This window comes from Chaetodon auriga, chromosome 3 (assembly GCF_051107435.1).
Source record: "Chaetodon auriga isolate fChaAug3 chromosome 3, fChaAug3.hap1, whole genome shotgun sequence".
Taxonomy (NCBI): Eukaryota; Metazoa; Chordata; class Actinopteri; order Chaetodontiformes; family Chaetodontidae; genus Chaetodon; species Chaetodon auriga.
Genome location: NC_135076.1, coordinates 28,243,022 through 28,260,608, shown reverse-complemented (window position 1 = coordinate 28,260,608; position 17,587 = coordinate 28,243,022). Strand labels below are relative to the sequence as shown.

Below are 17,587 nucleotides of genomic sequence, written 5' to 3'. Positions count from 1 at the left end.
TCTGACCCTGACGCAGCAGCTCAGGCTCCACAAACCTGACTGTGTGGCTGCTGCAGTGAGTCCTGCTGCGCTGGGTTTCGAAGTCTTCGGGCTCTGCGGAGCCTCGGCTGACGTCTGTGGTACTGACTGGGGCTGCTTCTCACGTCTGCCTGCAGTACATCCATCATTCCATACTTAGCGGCCTAAATCTGCTCTCAACAGTTCAATTTGTCACAAGTTGCGGTCTGCAAAATCCATCACATTAGAGGAATGAGAGTGGGACATAAAAGGGTCACTCTAAATAATATTTCACCGTCTCCTTCCACAGGCTGATCGTGAAAATATTACTCATCACATTTACATAAAACACACTCAAAGCGGACCACACCATCTGTTATGCAAATTCAAGTGAGAACAGCATATTTCCAGAAACGCTGTTCCATAAATAAATTTGTCTTTCCATCTGTGGCGTATAAAATATTTTGAGAGAACTCTCAACTTTTAAACTGTCCAATTTTCATCCTGCACGTTCAGCAAACCTATGCCACTTATTTTAGATGCTGTATGTTCGAGAGCAGGTGATGGTTTGACTGGAATAATTCAGGTTTGTTCACAGCTGTATCATAATTAAAGGTGACGATTGTGGGAAAAAAGATGGTGCTTTTCCCATCGAATGCAGAGAATGTAAGAGCAGGACTTCATGGCTGTAACTAGATTTGACCAACGCAGCACTCTTACACAATGAGGCTGTGTGACACTACAATAATCATTTAACCCTTTCAAATGAATCCTGTCAATATGTCCCATCTAAAAATCAAAAGCAACAATGTGTTCGTCAATCTCAGAGTAATTTGAGGCTCTTGGCTAGAAATGGTGCATTTGTTTGGGACTGTTTTCAGTACTTGTCAAAACCTGCTCATTGATGTTTTTAATAGTTTTGAAAGGAATGAGACATTTCAGGCTTTGGGCACACACTGAATAATTGTTGGTAAGGTCTGGTCTTTAATGACCTACTCTGTAAATGTCTGGTAATCTTACTGCGCCCACACCAAACCTCTCCGCTCCTCTTCGCAGTTAGAAGTCTGAAAAACCAGCTGGACGAGACTCCCTGAATCACAGTGAGTTCAGAAAGCTGGAAACAGATGAAAAACTGTAATACAGGAGTGTCACCATGAGGGGGGAGGCTAACAGCGAGTATTTCACTCGAGCCTGTTTGCTCCATCTCTACATGGCAGGTTTAATAAAGCAGTAATTGTCTTTTGAGAGTGTTTTCAGCTTTTGCATCCTCTTTAAGATGGACCGTCCTCTCCATCTCTACCTGCAGCACAGGTACAAACTGTTCCATATCAGTAATGCTGGAAGTATTTCTGGTGGGCTGTATGACAGACACATCCTGTCATTTGTTACCAAGGCAACTTACTGGCTTTTGATGGATGTTCCTGGAGCGAAGAGGTAATGAGCAGGTGTGGGCTGCAAGACCAAAGAGGGATTACTGTTGTTAATGAAAGGTAAACTGAATTTAGGCATGGAAATGTGTAATCTCTGTGGATGCTTTCCAGTATTAATTAATCTGAATGCTTCTGTTTGTGGAGATGGCCTTCATCATATTAGACAGTGTGCATATAATTAGCTGCACTTGTCTTAATCAGTGCATCTGACTGCAAAGGCCCATCCATCTCTGCTGTTTTCTGCGTGCACTCCAGTGGCGGCACTGCCTTCATCTCTGCGGCAAGGTTGTTGTTTGTTTGTTCTTATATGGAAATAGAATTTTTTATCTGCCCACTCAAAGAGCCTCAAGGTAATCAGCATTACATAATCGCAGGAAATACCTTATCTGCATCCAGTTTCTGTCTTCTAGGCTCCTATAACTCTCCTCCAAACTCTGAGCTGCTCTCCCAGTAAATCCAATATTCTGGGCGTTGATGCCAGTTTTGTTTCTGTCAAATCAAACGTTCTCTCTGGAAAGAAGTCAGCGGTGCCGCTATCACGGCTCTGTTTGCTGCATGAATTCTTCATTCTTGTGTAATTAAATCTGTCGTTTCTCACTGTAAAGACAAATTGTGTTTGTGTTTTCACGCTCGGCAATGATTTTTCATGAGATACGATCACAGAAAATTAGACTGTAGTCTGTTTTGATGGATGATAATGTACACGCTGCTGTGCTGTATGACTGAGTGCCCATTACCTTTCGCTGGTGCATCCCCTGGAGAGGCAGGCTTACAGTCTTGCATGTCTTCATTTATGAGATGCCAGTGAGAGGGCTCACATCACACAGAATCAAGTACAGAAGCTTTTTCAATAGAAGAGGGTAGGAATTTTAGAAATCTTACAAAGTTCAGGTGGTTTTAGTCCAGAATGATCGACAAAGTAAAGATTTGATATTTGTCACTTTAACATGCAAATCTTCATCCTCTGAGCACGTAAATAAGAGGATGCTCCTCACACGCTCTGCTCCAAACACGCTAAGATGTGTTCAACGGCAGAATAAAATACAGGTATTTATTATGGATGCAGGCTAAACCCTGTAAAATATAAGAAAGTATGAATTATAAATCAAAAGAATGAAGTGATTCACGATCCCACTTTGCAGCTGACACTTTCTTATTCTTCATCCAGCTCCCCTGCTGATAAAATCCTAGCTCTAAGCTTTGATCCTTGTCCCTAAAAAACGTCTCAAAGGATCTGACTCATCTCTACATACAACTGTGATTTTCAGCCTGAAATTGCTTTTTGTTTTTGTGTGTGTGAGGTTGCATTGAGGTAACATTTGTAGCAGAACAAAACGTCAACAGTTCAGACTTCTCTGTCCACCTGTGTCTCACACAGCTTCTGTCTCATCAAAGTTGTTATGATGAATGTTAGTAATTGCCTATAAAACATCCAGCAGATACGGAGCAACATTTATTCATGTTTCTGACCATTTGGTGGATCTAAGTCCATCATTTGTTTTAGATCCCCGTTTACACGTACACCATTTTCCCCCTTTTTTCTCAGTTTACTTGCAAACGTGCAACTGAAGTTTTCCAAAATCTCCACTCTGAGTTCTTTGGCATGCATCGTTTTCAGAGGCGAATTCTCTGTTTGCGTGTAAATGAAGGGCACAAACGAAGGGAAATGTCTCCGTTTTTCAAATATCCGTGTACGTGTAAACGGGGCTTTGGTCTCCATCAGCTCCTGAGAGAAAGGTCAGGCTCGTTAGCTAACTGATTGCTAACTGGTGTTGCACAGGTGGTGTACAGTGGGTTTAACAGCTTCCTTATAAGAGCTTTGAGAGTGGACTAAAGCAGTAAAAAGGACCTTTCAACCAAAACAGAGAGCTGAAAGACACTAAAACACTGCAGAGTCTGGTCATAAGTCTCTATTGTGTCTGTATAAGAAGCCTTTTTCACATTACATGAGTCATTTGAGTCATTGTTTGACAAAAAAAAATGACTCAGTGCAGTTTCATATTCTAACTTTGACAAAGATTGTATGTCCAGTGATGGTTTACAGCAAGTTTCAGGAATCTGCTGGTTTTCATTTTGCAGGGCAGTGGATGGAAAAGTGTGCTGCCTTTTCAGATGTTTGCATGCTGTGTTGATGAAGATGCCTTGTTGTGAAACGAGCATCAAGGGGAAATGTGATCATTTAAAGGAGAGAGAGAAAGAGAAATCAGAGGGACAGTCCACATAGGACATGCTACACCCACCACACACCATGCATGCAAATTTTTCCTCCGCTTTTGACCCATCCGGGTAGTCCTTCCTCCGCGGCAGGCATGAATGAAGCAGTTTACATTTACAATATGTGAATTTGTCATATGTGAAGCTCCAGCTAGCAGGTGATTTTCTGCTTTATACTGTTTAAACTAAAATGTACATTTTTCACGTGCCAGATGTCATATTTTACTATTTGCAGCCCCGTGTTTTATTTGATAGACGCATGATCAATCCATCGTCGTCACTGGCTCCAGCTGGAGCGGCTGCAAAGGAAAAAGTGAGAGAAACACTGACAAGCATATAGTCAGCATGTAAGATATTTTCTAAAAGGAACAACAAATGGTTGCAAAGTGTCACCCGCCCTCCTCCTGTAATTGGCCAGGAGCTCCTCCGGGGCGCTCTGGCCAATATGAGGCTCACTTCGCTGCAGTCGGCGGCGCAGCGCAGTCTGCCGCCTCGCCGCGTCCGAGCGCGCACTGACGGAGCCGCCGACAGAATCACTGATGTTTCACATTCGGAAGATTTCCAGGCTGAGCCCAGGAGGCGGTCCCTGATCCCGTTTCAAGTGTGCGCCGAATTTCTTCCTCCAGCAGCTTTTGTGAGATGTTCTGCATTTGCCATGGCAAGAGATCTGTTTCCATGGGGGTTCTTCAGAAAGCCTCTGTACATCCAGGTAAGCTTCTGGGAAATCCCTCTTCACTCTGCTGTGAAGTCTAATTGGGAATCTACCCCGGCTCCGTCTGTGCAGCCTGTACCTCTGCACACCCGGAGACAGAGGCGATGATGACTGATCATTACAGCCTCTACTTCATCACCCGACCTTCATTTTGCATGTGGATTGGCGGTAATTTGCGGGTGTTGCTGTGTAGGTTTTTCAGCCTGAATCATGAAGTCACTTGATGCTCGACAGGAATCAACCATCCTCCTGATCTCCGTTGCTGTAGCAACCACGTCCATGATGCATAGCTGCTACAGTCACAGCGGCTGCTCGCGAGGCTGCAAAAGTTTAGTATCACCTGACATTACATAAGGCATTTACTGCTTTCACTGTTCGTCTGTTGCATCGTTTTGTGCGTTATGAGCTGCTTTACATCACTGGCTTGCATTAAACATTATCAAACATTTAAACGGGGATCAAACCACGAGCCTGTATTTGAGATGGTGCTGCCCTGCTCGTGCTCATGTGGGAGGATGTTGAAGAACATTACGTAACAGTCTGATGTGAGTGGAATTAGGTGAGGTCCACAGCGACTTTCTTCATAAGTAAAATTAAACTCTGGAAGGGAAGCCCCTCAAGGACGCGTGGAGGTCTCAGGAACCCAAATGTACGAACAGCAGAGCTGGATCATTGATAGAAAGTGAAGCTGAACGCACCCCCTGACTGGAGCAGCAAAGCTTCACATCATCACACTATTCAAGGGGAATATTGTATCTGTGAGACTGTGGGGCAAAGACGCTCGCTCCACTAATTCTGGTGGAAGGTAGTCTCAGCTCAGCTGTTGCTGCGTGCTTCCTGCCCTTGTCCTCGCATGTTAGAGAGAAAAACTGTCAAGTGCAGCGAATAGCAGGAGAAACAGCCAGCCTCCAGGGACAGCCACCAGCATCGCTCCGTTTTCTAGGCCACCTCAGCCTCCCAGTGACAACTTCAGAAGCGTCATTCAGTGATCCTCAGAGAGAAGCTGTTTCCACTGAAATCCAAAAACTGACATCTCCTGAGAGCTTGAGATATGTTTTTGAATCTTTATGCTTTACAATCAAGTGCAGATGTAACAGCTGCAAATGTGCTTGATTGAGCATTTCCTGCTTGTGCTTATTTCCCTTCACAAGAGATAAAAACATCATTATCTTCATACAGCGGAGCTGCTTCAAACACGGTTTAATGGTCAAGTCTATAAAAAAGCACCTCAGCGTCCATCAGTCAAGCTGACGCTGTACAGGGACGTTACTGAGGCCGAGCTTCTCAGATGGACTGTCTCATGGATTCACTTTCTAGTCTAATCGTACGTGTTTTACATTCAAAGCAAACGAGTTGTTCAATCATAAATCAGCGCCGGTGGACAGGAAGGGTTTTGAATTCCAGTAAACAATTGTCTCCAAAGTGCAGCATTTCATTGCGGGCTAATTCAGAAAGTGTGGATGACATTAATTCCTGCTCATAAATACACAAACTCACAATAGTTGACATTTCGTTGGCCTTATGACAACTGCTTCTGCATATTGATGGGACAAGAACACTTGAATGCATTCCTCATCGCAGACATCAATACGGCAGATAGAGAGCGAGAGAGCACTGTAGCTACAGATGTGTGTGAAGTTAGAAATGACTTCTATTTGGCCTGCGTCCAGTTTGACCGCTGTCTTAAGAGACTTTATGAATATAATCTATCACCTCTGAGCTGAGTTTGATGCTGAATGAGACCAGATTTATGTTGCAGATAAATCCTCGGCAGCCCTCCTCGGATATTTTGCACATTACAGCTCTGACATGTTGGTTCAGATATGGGAGGGGGCTTCCCCTGACAGGAAGCTGCAGTCCTTGTAGGAATAAGACGTGCCTGTGTGTATGTGTGTCGTGTTTGTGCGTGAACACCACAGCTCTGGCTGTTCCATTTACAGCACCCCGGCAGACTGCTGATAAAGTAATGTTCACATGTGTTAATGTCGCAGTATTGAGTCAGCAGGCGTGCTTTGTATGTGCGTGTATGTGCGTGTGTGTGTGTGTGTGGGGGGGGGGGGTTGCCTGCTGTCTGGACTGTGATGAGTCAGATCTTTGTAGTGTTTGTGCAGACAGTGTGGCATCCTTTTTCCTGCGTAGAGTCTGTGACAAGTGGACAGGCTGGACAGCTACCGGCATGTAACTCTGTTTGCTGGTGTCTTCTTTCAGCAGCTTATCTGGACCACTCGATCCACAGACTGAGTAATATCAGGCAAACTCCGCATAAATATCTCCCGTCAGTCACTCCTCCAGCCCCCTCCATCTTTTGTTTCTCTGTTTTCATGTCTTTCTCGGCTCCGCGCAGCAGCCCATTAACCAGCAGCCTCTGAGGGATAGCTTTATAACCATGCATAATGGATGAATGGTGTGCAGGCTGCAAAAACCAAGTGTCAGAACACTGTTGTGCTGCTCCTGATCAGCTTTAATCTCCACCTCAGCAGTTCAACATCAGATAACACTTGTAAACGTACAGTATGTGCTTGAATCTTTGCATGTAAATTCACAGAACCTTCAGGGTTAAAAGGCTTTGATCACACGGGCCCCCGACAGGGCTGCGGGTGGGCGTAGAGGAAGGAGTTCAACTAGATCATGACAGATCGTTTCTTTCCGCCCACCTCAGCATATGGCCACAGTTCCCAGTCAGTCTCTAATTAATAGCTGTCACAGCAGCCACAATCAATATCGCCTCATTAGCCATGTTTGTGTAACTCTCTCACTTCACAAAGGGTCAATACATAATCCCAGAGATGGAAACGAACCGGCCAGAGCTGAAATGAAAGCCACAAACTGTCAATTAGGAGCAAGCCAACCATACATTGGTTTCCCTGTAGAGTGTTATTTCCATAATGCCGGTGCTGTTGATGCATTTCACCTACGGAAAAATCAATGGGAGGTACATGCTGCACTTACTTGTGTGGTCACTGCTGTTAAATTTGCCGTCGGCCTTCCTGGTCAGATTTGTAAATAAATCAATCAGTAAATAAAGCAGCAGGAATCACATTTAACTAGAAAAGGTTGAATAACTTCTCCTTGTTAATTGGATCACAAGCATATGTCAGATGATTTGTATGCACATAATATATAAATATGAATAATGTGTGACAGATCAGAGTTAAAGATGTGAGAGGGGATAATGACTGTACTCAGGATTTTAGAAATACAGCAACATCAACTCAAAAAGCCTCAATATTTTCCTCATTTTATCGCCCCAAAACATTAAATTTAAAGCTGCACTGATCAATATTTTTACATTGATTATTGATTCAGTCACTGTGTGAAACGTGAACAAAGACGTTCGCAGCAATGAGCCCTCAGAAAATAATCACCCGGCTCTGCAGCTCCTCTCAGCTGGAGCGTTTTATCATCTTTCAGCTCATCATTTTGTTGGGTTTTTTTTTTCGAACTTTTAGTCAAAAACAACGCTCTGATGAACCCACTTTACACGACACAGCCAGCACGGGGTGGCAGACACAGTTAGAGACGAGCTGGTAAACATAGTGCAGCATTTAGCAGCTAACGAGCCGGCTGTGCTGATGTGGTTCAGGCTTATGGTGCTGCCCCCTAGTGGCCAAGAAAATCTATTAATGCAAAGCTGAAGATATTTTGTCTTAAAAGTCAGAGTCAGCCTTCAACCCTCTATAACTACAGAATGTACACTGGCCTCGGTGTCCTCACTGGCAGCGACTGTCCTGTTGGTGACGGCAGAGGAATCGACTGACGGGCTTTTTCCTCAAAAGACGAGAGAAGACAAGTGAGAGAAGTGAGATTACAGAGCGACAAACAAGCTGCAGTGTCAAAGGCACAGAATGGATCAAACGTAAATCTCACAACTTGCGTCTCTGCTTCTTGTATTAGGTTAAGTGAATGGGAAAAGAGCAGAGTGACCGTCCAGCTATTTTCTATTAGACTGTGGAGTTGAGTCAAAAGGGTCTCGGGGGAAGACGGAGCGCCGAGTGTTACAGAGACAGTAAAGACGAAGGCGGGGGGAGATGCAGAGACTTATGCCAGTAAAGAAAATTGGAAGTGAAAGGGGCAGAGGGTGGACGCAGGGAGTCCATCACTGTCAGGCCCTGAGTGCAGAACTCATTAACAGAGGGGAGAGTGGGATTGCTAAAAACTCTGTTATTTCTCACTAATGTTCTCCAGTTGGAGGAATGCCATCATGGATCCAGGCAGACTGTATTTATCAGCTGAGGAATCAGAAAGAAAATCAAAAGACCAGGTAATGAGTGCGGAGTCACTCGAAAAGTGACCGCAAACAGCATTAAGTGTTAATTACTGAGCAGCTGCTGCATTAGTGACGATTCGACTCCGTTTGGAGCTCGTTTGTATTCCACTTCCTCTCACAGAACAAGTGACTTTACTGTGAACATGAAAGAATGATACATTGATTTATCATTTTCTAACCGGCCCGTGAAATCTTTTTCCTGCTCCTCGTTCCATTTCATTAATAATGATCCAAAACTTCCACCGAAGACAGACTTGAAGCTTGAGCGGTGTTTTTCTCTCCGAGCAGTTCACACTGTGTCATTCGCAGCAGATGAAACTGTTTTCAGCTCATTAGTTTAGCAGTATCTCCTTTGATGTCACGTGTTAATTGTGATATCAGCAAACAGTCACTCAGCAGCTGAACGGGAGCTTTTCCTGATCCGCTCTGGTGCTTTTCTCACTCCGCTCGGCCTTTAAAGCTGCACTAATTCATATTTTTCCATTGACGGTTGATCAAATCCCTGTGAAACGTGAAAGAATCAGCGTCCGGCTCTGCCCTTCCTCTCGGCTCTCTGGAGCTTTTTAGTGTCTGCCAGCTCAAAATGGGCCTGAGAACAGCTCTGATGAAGTGGACTGTGCACGACCTGAACAGCACCAAAGCAGCACAAAGTTAGTGACGAGCTGGTGAACATAACGAAGCATTTAGCAGCTAACGAGCCAGAAACCGATGGAGCACAAAACAGAGCCACTAGGAGGGAGAATATTGGACTTACATTTGTCAGGTGGCCAGAAAAAAAGACCGTACGTGAATGCTAATGTTGCTCCGCGCCTGCTGGGCAACTTTGACCACGGCAGCTTTACACGGCGATAATCTGTCAGCATTAGTGCAGTGAGTTCATCTCAGAAGTGTGTGGGACACCAGATGTGAGACTTCACATCGCCTCTGAGAACATGCAGGTTAATGCAAAGGTCACCGCTTTGCCAGAAAAATATCATTTCCACGGCGAGGGCACGCTGTGTGCTCTGCAGATGGGAGAAGGGACTGATACACTGGCCTCAGGCAGCAAACATGACTCATCCTCTCATTAATGTCCATTATGGCGCATCATGTGAAAAATCCATCTTATCAGGCTGACCTCGGACCACCCGGACCATTTTAATGCACTGAAACCTCCACAGACAACAGAGTGCATCACACATAATTTATTGAGTAAGAATCTGATGCAGTTTTCCATTTAGCGCACTGATATGAAGCTCAATACGTGAGCGGACTGAGCCTTTAACACAAATTTGAGGGAACTTCCAAGCTTTTATTCTTCTTTTAATCTTTTATCTTAAACAGGCCAGATTCTCCTACCTACACATGAAGTACCTGTTCTTCTCCTGGCTGGCCGTGTTCGTGGGGAGCTGGATCGTTTACGTGGAGTACTCCTCCTACACAGAGCTGTGCCGCGGACACGACTGTAAAAACTCGATAGTGAGTGTTTTATTTCTCCCGTCACATCGACTGCACATCAACCCATCCGGACCTTGTCCTACATTCTCAACTTCAGTCCTATTCCAGGTCCCTTTGCGCTGTTTGCCAATGTTTCCACTGTGTTTTTCAGTGTGAGAAGTACAGGAAAGGTGTCATCGACGGCTCGGCCTGCAGCAGCCTGTGTGAGAAAGACACGCTCTACCTGGGGAAGTGCTTCACTGCCAAGCCCAACAGCCAGGTCAGTCTTTTTTAAATCAAACGCTCCTCTCCAGGCTGCTCGTCATTAATTCAGCTGCACCTCAGGCCTCGCTTGTTTATTTTAGGTGTACTCTGGGAGCTGGGGAGACCTGGAGGGAGTCATTAAGTGCCAGATGGAGGAGGCCCCTCATTATGATTTGGGAAGCGAGATGGAGCCCAGGAAGGAGGCTGCGGCCTTCAGCACGCCCACCAAAGGGACCTCTGTGGAGAAGTTCAGAGAGATGATCCTCAACCACCTAAAGGTCAGGAAGCCCTCATTAAACACCAGATCGGCTGACTTCAAAGCCATGGTTTGACTGAAAAACGGTTTCTTTCTTTACAGGCTAAAGTGGGGGATCAGGCCAACCTTGCAGACCTGGCAACCCAAGTGCTGTCTATAACAGACGCTAATAAGGACGGCCACATCTCTCTGCCCGAGTCTCGGTCCACCTGGGCTCTGCTGCAGCTCAACGAGTTCCTGTTGGCATTAGTCCTGCAGGACAGAGAGCACACGCCCAAGCTGCTGGGCTTCTGTGGAGACCTGTACGTGATGGAGAAGGTGCCCTATTCTCCGCTGTACGGCATCAGTCTGCCCTGGATCATCGAGGTGTGGATCCCTGCCGGTCTGCGCCGCAGCATGGACCAGTGGTTCACCCCCTCCTGGCCACACAAGGCCAAGATCTCCATCGGGCTGCTGGAACTGGTCGAGGACGTTTTCCACGGCACCTTCGGCAGCTTCCTCATGTGCGACGTGAGCGCCACCAGTTTCGGCTACAACGATCGCCACGACCTGAAGGTGATGGACGCCCGGTACATCGTCCCCGAGGCCATCTTCCAAGAAGGCATCAGGCAGCAGCGCTGCGACGTGGACGAGGACTGTCTCTACGGGGCAGACTGCCTCACTTCCTGCGACCTCACCAAGCACCGCTGCACACCGGAGGTCACCAGGCCAAACTTGGCCAAAGCCTGCGAAGCACTGAAGGACTACATCCTGAGAGGGGCCCCGTCGGACGTGAGAGAGGAGCTGGAGAAGCAGCTGTACGCCTGCATCGCGCTGAAGGGTTCAGCGGAGCAGATGGAAATTGAGCATTCACTGATTCTGAACAACCTCAAGACTTTGCTGTGGAAGAAAATCTCCCACACGAAAGACTCCTAATAGACACACAGACCGATTCCTGTACGTTTTTTAAGACTGGACGTTTTCTCACTGTGGAAACTCAAATACGTCTCACTGTAAAACTTCATGTATAACTGATGTATTTTATCCTGAAGCAGTCGTCGAGGGAACTCACTTTCATATGAAATCATGTAATAAATAACCTGCCTTCATATACTGGAGCTAAACGAGCAAGTGCAATTTTTTTGAAACCACGACAAATCAATAAACTTGATTTAAGAGTCGTATGCTGAACCGTCCGCAGAACACCGCCTGCTCATTTCCCAGTACTTTAACTTGCTGATGCACCTTTATCTGCAGCGAAGAGCAGCTGCCATTAACAGCAAACACAAAGCGTCTGCAGAAATGATTCATCTTTCAGTTTCAGTCGGTTTACGGCGAGCAAATCAGCGCGTGAGCCACGGCGCCGTTCAGCGACTGTTAAAGCCATCTAATAAAAACGCTGCTGCAAGTCGAGTAAAACAGATTACACGAGAGGATTCGACTCTTTTCAATAGATTTATTAGAACAAAATTTGCCGAGCAGACAGACACCTCAGTCTGAAGCCTCTTGTTCCTGAGCCCGGAGGAAGCTGGCCTTCTTCTGGGCGATGCGGTCTTTCCTCTGGGCCAGAGAGAGCTTGGCACGGTTCCACCTAGACCACAAAACAAGCACAGTTAGCGTTTGCAGTTCGACTTGAGAAAGACGAGCGGTGTGATTGAAGAGGTCGACGTGTCTCACCTCTTCTTCTTGACTTCTTTGGGAGGCTTCTTTTCATGGACAGGGTTCTCGCGGATGCTGGCATGAGCCTTTTTGTACATCTCCTCAATCTGAAAGAAACATAAACAGTCAAACTCCACAAATCCACTTCATGTCTGATTTGCGGGTACAGTTTAATATTGAAGAGCGTTTTACTGAAAATACGTCATGATACGAATGATTCAATACACCTACGATGCCGTTTCCCATCATGGACGTTTCAGGACAAATGATGAATCAAGCATTTGTCTTTTCTACCTAAACAGCCGCATCCTGCTCTGCTCCTGCGCTACCTGATGTAGCTTGAAGCTCAAGTTCCACACTGAATTTATTTATTGTTTACTTGATGGTTCTTTTTAAAAAGGACACCACTGACCCACGACTGATGAATAAAGCAGGAATTACTGTGACTGATCAGCGGATTTAGAAACCAGCTCGTCCAAAAGTTCTTAGTCTAAGGACGGAGAGGCAGTTCAGGTCCTGTTGAGGTTAAGATGTGGGTACTGCACCGTGACCCCTGACCTCTTCCTCAAGAGGAATTACTAAACGCTACATGTGAAATCAGTCACTAAAGAGACACTCAGACAATTTAATAAAACACAAAGACAACTTGCCGAATCGGGGGTGACTCCATTCTTGATGAAGCGGGAGAACTGCTTCTTATAAGCCTCCTCATCCTCCTCCATCAGGTAGCTCATGTACTCGGATACGTTGATGCCCATGATGTGCTTGCGGTGGACCTCAGCGTTGAACTCCTTGCTCTCTGAGTCATATCCAGGGAAGCGCTTGGTGCTGGGGAGGAAGTGAGACAGTAACACCTTGTTTACACCTGTATCGCTGCACCATGTTTTCTGCATCCACTCCAGTTATTGTTTGTCTGCATTCAGCACACACTGATGAGCTCTGTATATATGTGCCAGCTGCTGTTTTCAGCTTTCTCATGAATGCAAGCAAACGGCACAGACTGCATTAAACCTGGCTGAGAATACAAACCATCCAGACGAGGAGCACTGCCTCCTCGCAGTGCACTGAAACGTGTAACGTGCTGAGGTGCTCTGGAAACAACTTTAAACTTGTGAAAACTGAACATCGCTGTGCTGAACTTTTATGACCAAATGATTTGCATTCAGTTCACTGAGGTGCATTCAGAAACACAACTGAGTGAAAGCATGTTTTAGTATCGTTTCCTTGCCATTTTATACGACGCATCCTCAAACAGATTCACTTTTTGAAGGTGTTAAAGTGCATCACCAGATATTTTATTTACAGTAAACTGCACTTATAGGTACCGACAGATGTGGCAAACATGTGAAGATGGAGGAGGGAGAGTTGGATTAAGACACTATCGCTGAGGTCGTGACCCCATAGCTGTGTGTTTGAATGAGATATCAGCTGATAGACAACTGATTACAAACTTCATGAGGGCCAAAATTCAGATACGTCACCCAAATCTGTGTTTAAGCAGCCGGCAGACGAGATGAAACCAATCACAGCTCAATATCTGACCGAGCGCGTGCCTTGAATTACATTCACATCACACCTCGACCGACAGAGCGAATACAACTGAACGGTTTCACTGGAGAAGCGCGTTCATCGTACCGCAGGTCTAACAGCAAAGCTCACTGTTCCAGTAACGTGTGCATGAGTCCGCTAATGACGGGCTGCCTGCTCACTTCGACTTAAGAGCTTCTGAGTGCCAATTAGAAAACAAAACCAATTTCACTGATGAGGAAACAAGCTTAGCAACAGACAGTCGGCATTTTGACTTTCACAGTGGGAAAAGCTCAGCTGCTACTAAAAACATTAACGATGACGACGTTCAATTCAAGTGTGCTAAGTGGGACGCGGCCGCCGTTAATGTTCTAAGTAACATCTGTGATCTTCCTGTAGTGACATGTCAAAATACCTGTGACAGAAAAAAAACGCAGAAAAACAAACTGACAATTTCTATAATTTGTATAATATGTATTTATCATTTACAGGCTTTAGTTCAGTTAAATTTAAGGACACATTTCATTCAAGGACTCTACTAAGATTTACAACACATGTGGCAGGTTACCTGTGTGGGATGGACAGGCCTCCATCCACAGCTCCCTTCAGCGCACCGAACACCTTGTTGCCTGTGGTGGTTCTTGCGAGTCCAGCATCCAGGTAGCAGGTGAAGGCGCCCGGCTGTCCGTCGATGCTCTCCACGTTGAACTCATCGCCTGTCACCTCCACCTGGCCTTCATACACCTTATCCAGGCCAAACTTGTTCAGCAGCTGTGGACACATTTAACATTCAAACATCTGCTTCAGCAGCAATGTTTTAATCAGCTTCCATAAGTCTACCTGTGAAAAACACTGTTTCTTTCTCTGTGAGCAATTATTTGAAGTCAGAATGAACCAATTACAGCTGAGATCTCGTCTTGAAAAGGTCAACCTGGGCTGGACACGGGGCATTCACACTCAGGACAGGGTCAACAGGGACCAGGATGAAGGTTTATACGTACTCTGCGGGCCAGCAGCAGACCAGTGCAGTAGGCTGCTGCGTAGTTCGTCAAGCCCACGGAGACTCCGTATTTTGGCAGCTCGTGTGAGTAGGCCGCACACACGATCATATCACCCTCAATCTTGGCATAGGCGATCTGCAACGCAATCACAAGCAAGCATGAATTTACATCTCTAAGTCGACGTGGACTGACACTGTGCTGCAAAGACAATGTTTCCATTGCTCAGAGGCAGCTCGGGTTGTCCCCCATCGCGTTGGACGGCGTGATTTCCATGTATGCTCACCTGGCAGATGATGTCCCTGTTAGAGAAGCGGACAATCATCCGGTACTTGGGTGTGTTGTACTTGTTCTTATCTTGTACGACCAGGCGCTTACGAGCGAAGAAGTCAGTCTTTCCCTCTGGAAGGAACACACACTTCAATCACTTACCAACACTTAAAATACACTCAAACGAGGAGGAAGACGACAGAAACAGGGTGCCTCACCTCTCCTCCTCCTGAATTTGACCTGGTACCTCTTGAAGTAGGCCTTGTTCTTCACCACTTTAACAAAACCCTGTAAGGGAACAAGCACTGACTTCAAATCAGGGACTCGGCACTCAACATGACAAAATCAAACTCCGCATTAGTTTCCTGTGTTTCTGTGCGCACAGCAGCAGGGCTGTCACTGACACTCGGCTAACATCAGCAAGCTGAGCCAATGGAAGCGAACGAGAGGAGTTAGCATGATGGCTACGCAGGCTTGACGACAAGCAAACCGGCTAACGGTAAGCAGAGTAAGATGGAAAATCAGGGGACGTGAACTTACAGACTCATAGGTCACACACTGACGAGCACAACACAATAAAACAGACTACAAACTAAAGGAAGTAGTCAGTTTGTGAAGGCAGCCATTAGGCCACGTTTAGGCAGACCCGGGTAAGCGTTAGCCGGAGTTAATCTAACTTCATCTGAACATCGGCAGCATGTTTTTAAACGTCTGACACCACACAGGACAAAATGGATGTCTTAAGTATGCACGTAGGTACATATTGGGACGAATTACCAACCATTTTGCAGTCTTTTTGTCTCCTTATGAAGGAGCCCGGAGCCAAAGACTGGGGTTTGACTCCGCTGCACTGGAAAAAGGAAGATTGCCGTGCGCATGCTCAGTAAATACCGTGTGACAGGATGAGCCGCAGAGGCGCCATGCTGCAGAGAATTCACCACTCTGCCCCCTACCGGACTGGGGCGGCCATTACTGGAATAACTGCACTTCTCTCTCTGATAACTATGAAAAGGTTTGAGTGGGTTCACATGTCGTCAAGGTCTCTTTTTTCAGCTCATTTGAGACATGTGATTTAATTCACGTCATTATATTTTAAAATATTCAACATTTTATAAACCTTTTCATGTAGAAATAATGAGCATAGACTGTGCGGGGAGCTTTCAGTGTGGTTGAAGACAGGACACCGACCATAATGACCTTATTCATGAGTTCATTCAACTTTAAACTGGTCACCACCACTCTACACATTTATTTCAGCTTATCCAATATTCTTTTTCACAGCTCAGAAATTCCACATTCAAGTTTTATTTTTTCTTTCAGACTATTTCAGACTCTAAAATTCCCTGTAACTGCATAACAACAAGCTTAGTTTTTCAGTTATGGTCAATAAACCGTTTAGGAAACACTGTCCAGACCACACATTCCCTCCACTGCTACCTGACAACAAGTTCCTCTGGAAAACAAACACCAAGACGCTTTTTAACCTGCTTTTAACCTTTTAACCTCTCACCAAGGCAGGAATTCAGTGACGGACGTGATACTCTTTGAGTAAAGCGTAGACCTTTTTCATGAGACAAGTCCAAAGTGCGTGCTGTGAAAAAGGCCTTTTGTTTGAGGGCCAGTCGTTCCATTTCTCAAACACCTACATGTATCCCACCTGCCCTGCCCTTTTCAGACATTTTCAGATCAGGAAAAGCAGGGATGGAGCGACTGTGGCCCTCAGATGAGGTTATATTTTAAACATGGGAGGTCAAGTACACAATATGTGTTTCATTCAAGCAGATTAATTCATGAGATTATTATCACTGATGATTAGTAATTTTATGTTTTCTACATTCCAGTGTTACAATATACAACAAAAAAATGTGTTGACAGTGATTTGGATACAGTCCTCCATTATGGTATAGTTCATTTTACATTGTGATGAGGATAAACAGTCTATCCTGGTATTCTACATTTTTTGAAAGTGAGAAACTCTGGTTAAATAACTATGCATGAACAACAGCAATCTGGCTAATCCATCAAATTAAATACCTGACATTGTTTATAGATGTTATCTAAGTCTTCTGATGTTACCACAGTACAAGGGAGGTGAAAGGAGTGTCACATGTCGCATTCACAGCTTTGAAAAACAGCATTTGTCCTTGTAGCTAATAATACTCCACAGACATAACAGTCAACGGGGAGTTGTTGTCTTCTGAGGATAAAATGTGGTATATTGTCACCAGTGAGGTCTGTGCATTGTCTTGGTGATGATGACTAAGAACATGCTGTTCAGTTCAGTGTAACTTTACACTCCTGTGAGCACCACAAAGAAATCATGTTCAGCTCCATTGTAACGGGGTGGTGGAAGGTCTCAGTGTGCAAATTCAAAACTTTTGCAAACAAAACCAGCTGCATGTCAGATATTAATGATGATAAGCAGGGAGATATTCTGTCATTTGGGTGAACTCGCCCCTTAAAGCAGGTTAGGAGGAGCTCATCCACAAAAACAAACATCTGTATTTTAAATGCATTTTCTAAATCATATATATATATATTTTTTACAGTCAAACAAGTGAAGTTTATACCTGATGGCCACGACACACATCCACCATA

The 17,587-nt window shown here is 45.2% G+C and overlaps 2 protein-coding genes across 2 annotated transcripts; one reads left to right on the top strand and one right to left on the bottom strand.

Annotated features, from left to right (window-relative positions):
• The first annotated feature begins 3,816 nt into the window (after positions 1-3,816).
• On the top strand, positions 3,817-11,734 carry dipk1ab (divergent protein kinase domain 1Ab). The gene is made up of 5 exons (XM_076726705.1): positions 3,817-4,350; positions 9,944-10,078; positions 10,209-10,316; positions 10,402-10,578; positions 10,659-11,734. Exons 1-5 carry the CDS (start codon positions 4,087-4,089, stop codon positions 11,469-11,471), a joined length of 1,497 nt encoding a protein of 498 aa, XP_076582820.1. The 5' UTR covers positions 3,817-4,086; the 3' UTR covers positions 11,472-11,734.
• Positions 11,735-11,977: 243 nt separating this feature from the next.
• Positions 11,978-15,866, bottom strand: LOC143318406 (large ribosomal subunit protein uL18). The gene is made up of 8 exons (XM_076726709.1): positions 15,771-15,866; positions 15,208-15,277; positions 15,006-15,121; positions 14,723-14,857; positions 14,290-14,492; positions 12,845-13,022; positions 12,213-12,301; positions 11,978-12,126 (listed from the first exon to the last, which is right to left on the bottom strand). The coding sequence occupies exons 1-8, from the start codon at positions 15,771-15,773 to the stop codon at positions 12,027-12,029; spliced, it is 894 nt and encodes a 297-aa protein (XP_076582824.1). The 5' UTR covers positions 15,774-15,866; the 3' UTR covers positions 11,978-12,026.
• Between the last annotated feature and the right edge of the window lie 1,721 nt (positions 15,867-17,587).